General features: G+C 39.2%; 1 protein-coding gene across 7 annotated transcripts in view; it reads right to left on the reverse strand.

Moving 5' to 3' along the window:
* Positions 1–13048, reverse strand: part of LOC148161938 (uncharacterized) — a 202974-nt gene that overhangs the window by 161044 nt on the left and 28882 nt on the right. For 6 of the 7 annotated variants that reach the window (XM_088020497.1, XM_088020501.1, XM_088020498.1 and 3 more), the window contains exon 3: positions 10746–10804. In XM_088020497.1, coding sequence (XP_087876623.1) covers positions 10746–10804 — 59 coding nt within the window. Of the gene's footprint in view, positions 1–8281; positions 10805–13048 lie in introns of those variants that run through there. The other variant, XR_015767264.1, reaches the window with a different exon arrangement.

Here is a 13048-nt window from a genome sequence, read left to right on the forward strand (position 1 = left end):
AAGAAGAAATACCATATGACCCAGCAATCCTGCTTTATCTATCCAAAGGAATTGAAATCAGGGTCTTGAATTGCTATCTTCACTCTCAAATTTATTGCAGCATTATTTACAATAGCCAGGACATGGAAGCAACCTAACTGTTCATCACAAGATGAATGAATAAAGAAGATGTAATATATAAATGCAATGGAATATTCTTCAGCCTTAAAAAAGAAGGAAATCCTGCCATTGGTGACAACATGAATGAACCTGGAGGATATAAGGTAAGTGAAATAAGCCAGACATGGAAGGAAAATTGCTACATGGTACCACTGAAATGAGGAATCTAAAATAGTTAAACTCATAGGAGTTTAGAGAGTAAAATGGTTTAGAGAGTAAAATGGTTTAGTTTAGAGAGTAAAATGGTGGTTGCCACAGCTGGGGGCGGGGAGAAACAGGGAGGTATTAGTCAAAAGCTATGAAGTTTCATTTTTTCAAGATGAATAAGTCAGAGAGATTTACTGTAAAACAGACTGTCTATACATAATAATACTGTATTTTATACTTAAAAATTTGTTAAGAGATCTGATGTTAAGCGTTCTTATCACAAAGCAGTAAAAATAAAAAAAATAAGTAAATAAATAGGGCAGGAGGAAACTTTGGGAGGCAGTGGATATATTTATGGCATAGATTGTGGCAATGGTTTCACAAATGTATATTTACCTCCATATTCAAGTTGTGTCAATTAAATATATACAAATTTTTCTATGTCAATCATACCTCAATAAAGTGGTTTTTAAAAGAGAGAAAGAACTAGAAACTAAAAGAAAACAGTAACTTCAGACATAAATACTAAACTAGAAAGAACACAGGGATAAACATTTTGGAAGAGCATTTAAATATTATTTTTATTTATCATGCATGTAGGTTTACATGCTTAATCATGAACATCTAGACTCTAGACTTCCATTCTTAAGAAAGATATTCACACAGAAAAAAATCTCTCAGTGAAAAATGATAGATTATGACATCATGAGTTAGAAAAAAAAAAACAAGTTCCCTGACTTCAGAGGAAGAACTTTTAAGTCACCCAGCCAATCTTCCCCTCCACCCGCTACCTTTCTTGCACACCTGGAATACTCTCTTGCCCAAGTTGCCAAGGGCTTTACTGCCACACTGACATGGGTTAGAATCTTATTGCATGATCTCAGACAAGTTATTCAACTTCTCTAGGCTCTATCTTCTTGATCTGTAAAAGCAGATAATATATATAATCTACCAATGGTTTAATATGTGAACTAATGTCTGCAAAGGATTTGGCACATAATAGTCAGTGCTCGGGAAATGTTAGCACCCTTTCTTATCACTCATGAATTGACCCTTCGGTTTATCATATTTGGCTAGGCCACAGTACCCAGATATTTGGTCAAACATTATTCTAGATGTTTCTGTGAAGATATTTAATTTTTTTTTAATTTTTTTAAATTTTTTTAAAAGATTTTATTTATTTATTTGACAGAGAGAGACACAGCATGAGAGAGAAACAAGCAGGGGGAGTGGGAGAGGGAGAAGCAGGCTTCCCGCCCGGTAGGGAGCAGGATGGGGGGCTCGATCCTAGGACCCTGGGATCATGACCTGAGCCCTGGGATCATGACCTGAGCTGAAGGCAGACGCTTAACCACTGAGCCACCCAGGCGCCCCAGGCTACTGATTTTAAATGTTAATCTCATCTTTAAAATACACAGAGGGGCGCCTGGGTGGCTCAGTCGTTAAGGTTAAGCATCTGCATTCGGCTCAGGTGAAAGAATGAAAGAATCTCTGAAATGTCCTTTTTCTTCTTTTTCTTTTTTTTTAAGATTTTATTTATTTATTTGAGAGACAGAGAGAATGAGAGAGAAAGCACATGAGATGGGGGGAGGGTCAGAGGGAGAAGCAGACTCCCTGCTGAGCAGGGAGCCCGATGCGGGACTCGATCCGGGGACTCCAGGATCATGACCTGAGCCGAAGGCAGTCGCTCAACCAACTGAGCCACCCAGGCGCCCTGAAATGTCCTTTTTCCCCACTCCTGGCCAAACACTGTGCCCCAAAGCTACCCCTTTTCTCTTGCCTACCTCATCTTATGAATCCTGCTTATGACTGGGGCGCCTGGGGAGATGATGATGCTTTCGAATTGAATACGTTCGGTGCATTCTTCAAGGAGGGCCCTCTCTGGCTCTGACAAAGGCCGTTCAGATCCTAGAGGCTGGGACTTTTGTAGGGACAAACGGCTGAGGGAAAAGAGAAGCAGGCTTTGTGCGAAGCCCTGAATGAAGCACTTTCCATATAGAGAGTCTGAATGGGAGTGGTCTTATCTTGTATTTTTGTGAAAACCAGCTTTCTTTTCCTCTCTTCTCATTCCCTCTATCCCTCTGTCTTCCTTCCCTTCCTTCCAAAAAACAGTTAATTAGCTGGTACTATGTTCCTGACACTGTTTATATGTGCCAGAGATGCATCAATGACCAAGACAAAGTACCTGTACTCGTGAAGCATGAGTTCTAGTAGGGGAGAAACACATATAAAATACAGATAAGAACAGACAGTGGCAAGAGCTAGATAGAGAGAGACTGAGAGGTGCTGTTTATCAGGATTAGGCAGGGAAGTCCTCACATTGAGGTTGAAACCTGAATGGAAGGAGGCAACATACAGAACTCTATGGGAATATGATCCTGGACAGAGGGGACAGAGTCAAGAATGTGGTGTGTTTGAGGGATGAAAAGATCAAAGTATCAGGAGCATGGTGGGCGAGGGGAAAATGGCAAGAGATGAGATTGGAGAGGGAGGCAGAGGTCATATCACATGGACTTTGGAGGCCAAGGTAAAGAGTTTGGATTTTATTCTAATAATCGAGGGAAGCCATTGGCAGGTTTTAAGCAGGAGAGTGATGGCGATCTGATTTATGCATTCCATATATTTTTGACCTTTTCACTTGAACCCTGGCTAGTAATTTTGAGTCTGGCAGTGCCATTAGAAAGCCTCAAATTACCAGCTCTAAATCAAATTGGTCAGAAGTGCTGTCACCCTTAGTTGAGAGTTGAAGTCAACATAGGAATCAACCCAATTTAAAAATGAGCAAAGGATTTGAATGACGTTTCGTAAAAGAACATATATGAATGGTCATTAAGCACATAAATAGATGAATGAACATTAGTCAGGAAAATGCAAATTAAAATCACAGTGATATGTCACTATACACACACTAGAATGGCTAACATTAAAGACAGACAATATTGAGTGCTGGTAAGGATGTGAAGTAACTGGAACTCACATACAGTGCTGATGGGGCTGCATAATGGTACAGCCACTTTGGAAAATAGTTTGGCAATTTCTTATATTTTCACTTTACTGTAAGATTCAGAAATCCCCCCCCTAAATATTTACCCAAGAGAAATGAAAGCATATGTCCACACAAAGACTTGTACACACATGTCCATAGCAGCTTTATTCATAACATCCAAAACCTGAAAACAATCCAAATATCCATCAACAGGTGAATGGATAAACAAACTGTGGTGTATTCGTACAGTGAAACTCTACTCAGCAGTAGAGAGGAATGAACTTCTGCTACAAACAAGCAGGAATAAATATGAAAAATATTTGTTTAATAAACAAAACATTGTTTAGCAAAAGAAGTGAGATGAAAAGACAGTGTTTAATGTGGGATTCCACTTATATGAAATACAAGAACAGACAATAATCCACATCGACTGAGAGGAGATCAGTGGTCGCCCCCGGGACTTGGGGTGAGACAATAAAAGCCTTGAGGAAATTTCGGGGGATGATGAAAATATCCTGTATCTTGACTGTGGTGATGATTACACTTGTGTAAACAAATCAAACCATATATTTAAAATGGGTGCATTTTATTTATGTGACTATAAAAACCAGCAGGAAATACTTGCAGGATATTCCCACGAGGGAGCCCCTGCCTTTCAGAAAAGCTTGTAATCCCAGGCTCTGTTAAGCCTTGGGGAGTCAATACAGAGACACACCTATCTTCTTCCTTCTTTCCTTCCGTTTCCCACTTCTAACTCCAAGTAACCCCAACTCCAAGTTTCCCCACCAACTGAGTCAAGTATGACATGGAATTATCATTTCTAATAGGCAAGACTAATAAGCTACGCAAATATCCCGCAACAGTAGAATGGATAAAAGACATACTAATTAACAACAAAATGAATGAATTACGGCTACCCACAACAAAATGGGAGAATCTCACCAACAGTACTGGGTCCAAAAAAAAAAAAAGAGCACTCACCTAAATATACTCCTCTACCCCATGGAGTTTTCTAGGCACCCATGATGAAAAGCAATTAACCACAAATTTAAGGCTTTGTTTCTGAACTTTCAATTCTGAATTTTTGCGAGTTCTATGCTGTCTACATTATTCTAACGTTGAATAAAGTTTTGGAATGGAAAAGTGTGAATACTAAAATTTTATTCATCTTTTTCAAAACTGTTTTTCACTATTCTGGGTCCCTTCTGTTTCCATATAATTTTAAAATCAGCTTGTCAATTTCTGCAAAAAAGTCAGCTGGGATGTTGAGAGAGATAGCACAGAACATGTAGACCAATTTGGGGAGTACTGCCATTTTAACAATATTAATACTTCTAATCCATGATATCTAGGATGTCTTTCCATTTACGTAGGTCTCCTTTAGTATATTTTGACACTGCTTTGTACTTTTCAAAGTACAAGTGTTGCACTTTTGTTGCTTATTCTTAACAATTATTTCATTTATAAGTATTTTATTCTTTTTAATGTTATCATAATGGAATTTTTTTCTTAAAAAAATCACTTGAGCCTTTGGGTGTGTCTATTTCTGGGTTCTCCACACCATTCCACTGATCTTTATTTCTTCTTACACACTGTGTTGGTAAATAAAGCTAGGTAGTATGCCTTAACATCAGGAAGTGACCCTTCTCACTCTATTCTCCTTATGAAGGCCGTTTTTGCCATTTTAGCCTTGACAAATTAGTTTTAGAATAAGCTTATTGTGTCTAAAAAAGTAAAAACAAAAAACAAAACTTCGGGGCACCTGGGTGGCTCAGTGGTTAAGCATCTGCCTTCGGCTCAGGTCATGCTCTCAGGGTCCTGGGATCGAGCCCCGCGTCAGGCTCCCTGCTCCATGGGGAGCCTGCTTCTCCCTCTCCCACTCCCCCTGCTTCTGTTCCCTCTCTCGCTGTCTCTCTCTCTCTGTCAAATAAATAAATAAAATCTCCTAAAAAAAAAAAAAACCTCGCTGAGATTTTAATGGGAACTGTATTAAACCTATATTCAATTTTAGGAAAACTGGAATTTTATAGTGTCTTTGATTACTTTCATGAACACAGTTATTTTCAGCATACCTAAGATTTTGTTTTCATTAGTACTGCCTATAAGAGTACTTCATTTTTAATTTCAGTTTCCACATGTTGGAAATGGGATTGGTATTTGAGTGGTGATCTTATAATTGGCCACTTCGCTGAACCTATTCATTATCATGAGTTCCAGGTTTTTCATCAGTTCCTTGGGATTGTCTATATACACAATCATGTCGTCTGCAAATGGGGACATTTTTATTTCTTCCTTTCCAATCTGAATTCCTTTAATTTCCTTTACTTGCCTTATTCTATGTAGCTAGAAATGTCAGTTAAATAACAGTGGTTAAGAACAAACATCCTTGACTTACTCCCAGTCTGAAAGGAGAGGCATTCAGAATTTCACTGTGAAGTATGATGTTGGCTCTATGTTTTTACAGATGCCCTTTAAATATAATTAAGGTAATTACCATCTAATCCAAACTGTGGATAGTTTTTATCATGAATGGGTGTTGGATGTAGTCACATGTTGATATGATCATATAATTTTTTTTAACCTGTTCATAGAGTGGATTTCACTGGGTGATTTTAGAATGTCGGAATGGACCTTAAGTACCTGGAATAACCTCCACATCATCATGATGTCGAATTTTCTATATATATTGCGGATATCAACACGCAATTATTTTCTTAAAGAATTTTTTTTGTGTCTCTATTCACAGGGGATATTTGTTTTCTCTTGTTGTGCTGTCTTTCTCTTGTGCTGACAGGAGGATAGTAACTGGACTCCTAACACGAGCCTGGGCAGTGTTCCATCCTCAACTATATTCTGGAAACTACTCTGTAAAAATGACACTAGTCTTCTTTAAGAGTCTCAAGGAATTCTTCATTGAAAACATCTGGACCTAGATATTTCCTTCCTGGAGATTTTAAATTGCTAACTCCATTTCCTTACTGTTTGTAGAACCATTCATACGATCTGTTTAATTCTGACCGAGTTCGGATAGTCTGTGGTTTGGGAAGAATCGGTCCATCTCATCTAAGCTGGGGTACAGCTGTCGGTGGCGTATTCCGCAATGACCCTTTCAATGGCTCGGGACCAGCAGTAATGTCCCCTCTGTCATCCCTGAGATTGGTGAATACTTTTGCTTTCACTGATTTACTATCTTGTCTTCCTATTCTCTGTTTCACTGATCTGCTCTGATATTTATTTCCTTTCTTCTGCATGCATTGGTTTAATTCTGCTCTTCTTCTAGTTTCCCAAGCGAGGAACTTGGATTATTAATTTGAGATCTTAAGTCGGCACTGACTGCTATGAAATTCCCTCTCAGCACTGCTGTACATGCATTCCGTGTACTTTGTTCTTTTCATTTTCATGCAGTTATATATATTTTGTTTCCGAGATACTTATCTCATAACTAGAGCGCACTGTTTACTTTTCACATATTTTAGAGTTCTCCTGTTGCACTGTTTCTAGTTTCTACTTTGATTCTACTGTGATGAAACAACCGCTGTATGATTTCAAATTCTTTTCCAATTTTTTGAGGTTTTATGGAAATGCTTTATCTTGGTACATGTTCTATGGACACCTGAAATAAATATGTGCTCTCCTCCTGTTTGGTAGAGTGATCTGTATACGTCAGTTAGATCTGGCTGGCGGATTCAGTGAGGATCTTCTATGTCACTGCTGATTTCCTGCCCAGCACTTCTATCCAAGGCTCAGAGAGTGGCGCTGAAGTTCTCACTCATAACTGTGGATTTGTCTATTTCTTTTGTTCAGCTCCAACAGTTTTTGATTCATGACTTTTGTGATTCCGTTATCTGGTGAGTGCAAATTGAGGATTATTTTCTTCTTCCTGATGGGTAACCCTGATATCATTATGTGATGTCCTTCTTTATCTCCAGTCATTTTCTTTACTCTGAGCTCTATTTCACTGGATATTAATATAGGCCCTCCTACTTCTGATCAATTTTTTGTGGTTTATCTTTCCCATCCTGTTACTTTCTTTCATCCTACCTGTGTCATTGGATTTAAATTCCTCGTGAATGGCACACAGCTGGGTCTCACTTCTTTATCCACTCTATCTCAGGATTGGTATATTCAGACTGCTCATAATAAAAGTAATTACTGACACATTAGAGTATAAGTCTGCATTTTATTATTTGTTTTCTATTGGTTTCCTCTGGTATTCATTCTTCGGTTTCAAATTTCCTGCTTTCTTGTGTGTTACCTGAACCCTTTTCGGGAGTCCATCTTAGTATCTCAGACTGTATCTCTATGCATAATTTTTGTAGTGTTTGTTCTGGGTACTAAAATATACATGCTAATACTTATTAAATTATTTAAAATATTTATTAAATTGCATTCCCTCAAAAAAACAGGATAAAGAAACTGTCTTTCAAATTTAGCTGTTAAAAAAGATGTTTAGGCTGAGTAACGAAGGAGGACCCCTCAAGTGTCACCTTCAGTCCTGCTCTGCTTGTGTCCCTCTGGATCCTTCTCAAACACCTGGACTTCAGAGCCGATGTGAGGACCTGGACAACCTTCAACTTCTAAGTCTCCTGTTCCAAACAGTTACCCTCCTTGACACATTCCTCAAGTAGTAATATTGAAGTCGACAGATTCGTCTACAATTTTAGGTACTTCTTAGGAGGGTGCCTTCTTAAGCCAGGAAACAATCTTCTTCGGGTTTTCCTTCTTCGCCCTGCAAGCATGATCTAACCTTGACTCTGCAGAGTTCTAGCCTACCACTTTCTAAGTGCATGTCAATGAGCTGCTTCTCCTACGGAGAGTTTGAGGCTGGAAAACGAGGAGTTTATACCCGGACTCATCTAACATGAAAGCCCACATTCTACTCTCTCCCATTGTCCCGGCTGCTGCTCTCCTGTGAGCTGTACAACTCTCCCTATACCCGCAAACCTTGTCCAGGTTTGGTGAACACACTTCAAACACCCACACAATGACTATCAATACACTAAGTTTAATTTCACATTCAGATACAGAATTAAAACGGCTACCCTCAAATGTAAAATCCACCATGGAAATATCCAAGCATTAATTCCTGAGTAGCAGTATGGTCAAATAACAGAGAAATTACTTTTCTGGTTAGTGATAAGTACTGCTAGGATCCTTAAATAAAAAATAAAAGGACAAAGCCATTTGCAACCATATTGTTACTATTTCTTTATGATGGTTAAGTCAACCCGTAACTTTTATCACTACAAAAATCACAAAATTGGTTTAACAAATATAAATCCACTAAAAATTTATCATTTCATAGTAATTACTAGAAATTATATCTCAAATTTTTCAATATGAGTGTAAAACTGGAAATATAAAAAAACTAAGTCAGGTACAGAGGCCACCCCTATTTTTTAGCGTACAACAACATTTCCTAAAGGCTAGTGAAAATATTTTAGAAGTCCTGCTGCTACCAAATCTGTAAACATCAGGGTCAGGTAGGGACCGTACACATGCTCGTATACAATATGGATCTAGTGCGGGAGGACTACCCACACCGTGCTGCCCAGGGAGCACTGAAGTGACAAACAGAAAGAAAGACGTACAGCTACCACCACATTCAAGTAAAACGTTTCCCTGGACGTCTACAAAGGCCCACGTCACTCATCCATCTCTCACAGGTGGAGAGCACACCTGGGGGCCAGAGAGAAGCTCAAGGGGAAGGCCCAGACACAGATCTAGATGTCTGTCTTTCACATCCATCTATAGAACTGAAGAGATGAGCTCTTACAACGTGGCCAAGATGGGCTCACGTGTGACTCAGTAAAAATGTGAGCACCAAAGGGTGCACCACTCCACCAACCTAGGCTGCAAAGGGAAGGAGAATGCGCATAAACAGGAGAGCAAAGGAAAAGAGAAGGCCAAACAGCATTCCCTGAATCACAACGAGAGACTATCTGCTCTTCAAACCCCACCATCAACACTATACCGTCTCTTACAAGGGAAACAAGAGGTGATGGAAGTCACTGCTGACAGCAGGTCCCAGCCCCGAGTCCACACTGCTGGCACTCCCACCTTCTCCAGGCAGGCCACTGTGAGCTGCCCTGTGGAGGCCCCCCCCAACCCCCCCCACTGTGGACAGGAATGAGGGAGGCCTCCAGCCAAAATCTCATGGAACTGAGGCGCTGAACCTGCCAACAAGCCTTGAGTGAGCTGGAGGTGACGGCCACTTGGCTGACTACAGCCCCGAGAAGGACCCACACCAATCTATACCCCAATTCCTGACCACAGAAACTGTGAGGTAATCAACACTGGTGTTTGACTCACATATGGCTCAATCATCTCTCATGTCAGCATTTATCCTACAGAAACAGGCAGAGATGGATGTAGAAGGGTGCTCACACAGCACTTTATAATAACAGCAGAACACAGACACCACCTGAAAATCTAAGCATGGATCAAAAGCTAGTAACTTACAGTGTCCAGACAACTGAATGCTATAGAAATGAGCTCCAAAATCAGTTTGTTCAATTTAGTCCCATTTTGTAAAATCAAACATACCCAAAAACATTCTCTGTTTTTATACAGATTACTGTAGCAAGAGAAAGCCCACTTTAGTCTTGAGGAAAGTATACAGATTACTGTAGCAAGAGAAAGCCCACTTTAGTCTTGAGGAAAAAGACCTTCTTGTACCAAACATCTCCACGATGTGGCTCAGGCTGGGTACATGGCACCAGATGGCAGCATGGGCTCCAACTATTCTTGGAAGAGGCCCTAATACAACTTCTCAAGCAAGAATGTTTTTTCAAAGCTGTTCTAGAGCCTTAAAAACAGAAAGAAAAAAAGAGAAAGAAAGAAAAAGAAAAACCAGAGGCTGTGCATTCATGCACCGTTCCTCAGAGAAGTCAGGACATGCAGAAGTACTGCATCCACAGCAGGTGGCCCACCCAGTCACCCAGCAGGGCACCTCAAAACTTCCCAGTCTGACACTGAGGGGTTTCTTAATGGCCTTTTCCTACAATGGCCTAATAAGCCTTTTCTTTCTAATATTCTCTTACTTCCACTGACCTTTCCTTCTTGAAGTTTCTCAATCCCAAGAATAATATCCAATTCCCATGTGTAATATATCTGTCTATAAAAGGAGGTTTTAGAAAATGAAACATATTCTAAATAGGTTCTAACTAACGTAATTCTTTGGTCCAATGAAATAATCCTAACAATGCAATATCAAGCAGTTCACACACGTCTTCTTTTAGACAAAATATACTTTCACCCGCACACACTGAGTGCACTGAAGCCGGCTCCGGAGAGTCTGGGTTTCCTTTATGTCCATCGTATCTTACACAAGGAGTCACGAGTTAGAATCAGTGTCTCAGACCATTTCTCTTCAGATTCAAAGTTACTGCAATCAGGCTAAACGTTAATCACTGGCATAGACAGGTCTAAAATATATAAAAAATGCATCAACCTTTTCCACTATGATGAGGTCTCCAACTTGTATGTCTGAACTCTTAACTTGCACTTTACCTTAAAAAAAAAAAAGAAGTATAATCAACTCAAGGAAACAACAGCACACCAGAGTTAAAGTTTCAATTGACAAATAATACTTCAGAAATAACTTTTGGGGAGGGGGGGAAACACTAGGAATTTATCTGTACTTATGCTTTCAAAATAAATTTATTTCACACAGACACAGTCACTAAAAATTGACTTCTCTCAGTCAGCTCCAAAGTACAAACAGTTAACTGCCCCCCAATAAAAGACGCGGGGGGTGGGACATGGCTCCAGCCGTAAGGTTCTTCCCAAATCTGCCATTATTTCAGGTCTCGGTCCAGCAATGACGACGAGAAGCAGCACTAAAGATGATTTAATGAGTGAATAAAATGAAGATATAAGATCCTCATATTAATATTGTGAATGGCACTGATGGACACGGAACTGACAGAACAAAAGTAAAGAAAACGATACATAAAATCACCGTGCACTGGTAGCTTTACAGATGGTTCCGTACTGGTAACTGATACCGATAAGGCTGAAAGCCTTATCAAGAAGTGATTCTTCTACATGATACAGTGTGTAAATTCTTAGATTATCTATATAATATCTAGTATCATAATCATCTATAAAATTTAACAGACAGCACTATATAATGTTAAGATCATACAGAGTAGATGAAATGTTATATACATAACTCGAGATGCCATCCTACATAAGTAACAAAACTTACTCAAGTTCTCTCTCTCCCTGGGACTCTGGACCCTCCCTCCCTCCCTCCGTCAATCTCCCTTTTAGAACTGGCAACAGCCTTGTGGATCTGTTTTTACCTTTTAGTGGCTCTTTTAACATGGGAAAAGACCTATGTCTAAAGACATTATCAAAAACTAACATTACCAGCCATACCACTTTTAGACCACGTTCAACTTATTACAAACTTATTTCCTAAATACTTCTTGAAGCAGCTGAGTTTCATCAGTGTCACACCTGTTCCTAAAGATGTTTTGAGGACATCAAAAAAACGTTTTGTAACTATTATATTTTTTCATGTTCCTCAAATATACAATAAACACATAAGGACTAGAACGAGTGGGGGGGAGCTATCTTTTTATTCATATTATAAAATAGCAATGTTCTTTAAAATTACATGTGAAACAAATCTTAAGATATCTTCATAAGTGGTAAGTATACGTCTATTCATAGCCAGAAAGTATACTTACAAAAGAATGTCTACTTTAATTATTTTCTCATTTGGTCCCTTCAAGCTTCATGTCTGTGCTCCCACGATTATGTTTTCTATAGCTAAGCACCAGGCAGCAAAGTTACTCACTGATCTCATGCTGAGTATTACTCAACAGAATGCCTGTCTTATCACTTAATTTTATTTTCTCTCCTACTATCCAATCCACTTTTCCTTCCCTTCTGCTTTTCTATATTCTTTATAATGGACCCATTCAAAAAGGAGAGGTAGAGAAAGAGCTGTAATCATAAGATAAAATAAATGTATAAACAATTGATACATATTTTGAAACAGAAAAATATATCCTTTTCTGACTCCTTAATCAAGATCTTACATTTCTGAGAAAGAGAGATATTACTCGCTCGGTCACATAACAAACACAATTTATATTTAATAGCCTTTAGTTTGGGGGCATTATATACTGATTTTTATTCATTTCTATGGAACTTACTTACAATTATATGTTTAAGGAAGACAAGTGAAAGTAAAATACACTGGAGAAAGTTCTCACGTTAAGAATATGACAATATGAACAAAACAGAAGAAGGCTATCATGTCAAACCAGTATGGCAATCTGCCTCACATACCTCCTCAAAGTACACACTTCTGAATTTTGAAGAATTGGTCAAATTGCTTAATGGCTCTTGGCTCTCTAACAATTTTAATTAATCTCTGTGCAGGGGACTCCTTGTACTTCCTTTACAGCCTTGGTCCCATGAACTCACTGACTTCTCTTCTCTTTCTTCAAGAGCAGTTAGGACATTAGACAGAAAAGATGGAGGAATATTACTTGCTCCCCAGGCACCTGACCCCCTGCAGTGACAGCCCAGCACCATGACCCTCACTGCCCAATGGGAACAGCTCATGCCCACAAGAACGGTTTGATTTCCGGCCACCCTTTGTGAACTGAGCTGACAGCTGACCCTAGTGACATACTATTATCAGAGTTGGGGGACTGATCACAGAAGAAAAAAAAGAAAATCCCTAAATTTTACATGTCATAGCACAAAGAAAAGACAGAACTGCCACCTGCTCTC

The sequence above is a fragment of the Eumetopias jubatus genome, unplaced genomic scaffold, assembly GCF_037043125.1.
Source record: "Eumetopias jubatus isolate StellerSeaLion01/CBP00866 unplaced genomic scaffold, mEumJub1_p1.0 scaffold_36, whole genome shotgun sequence".
NCBI lineage: Eukaryota > Metazoa > Chordata > Mammalia > Carnivora > Otariidae > Eumetopias > Eumetopias jubatus.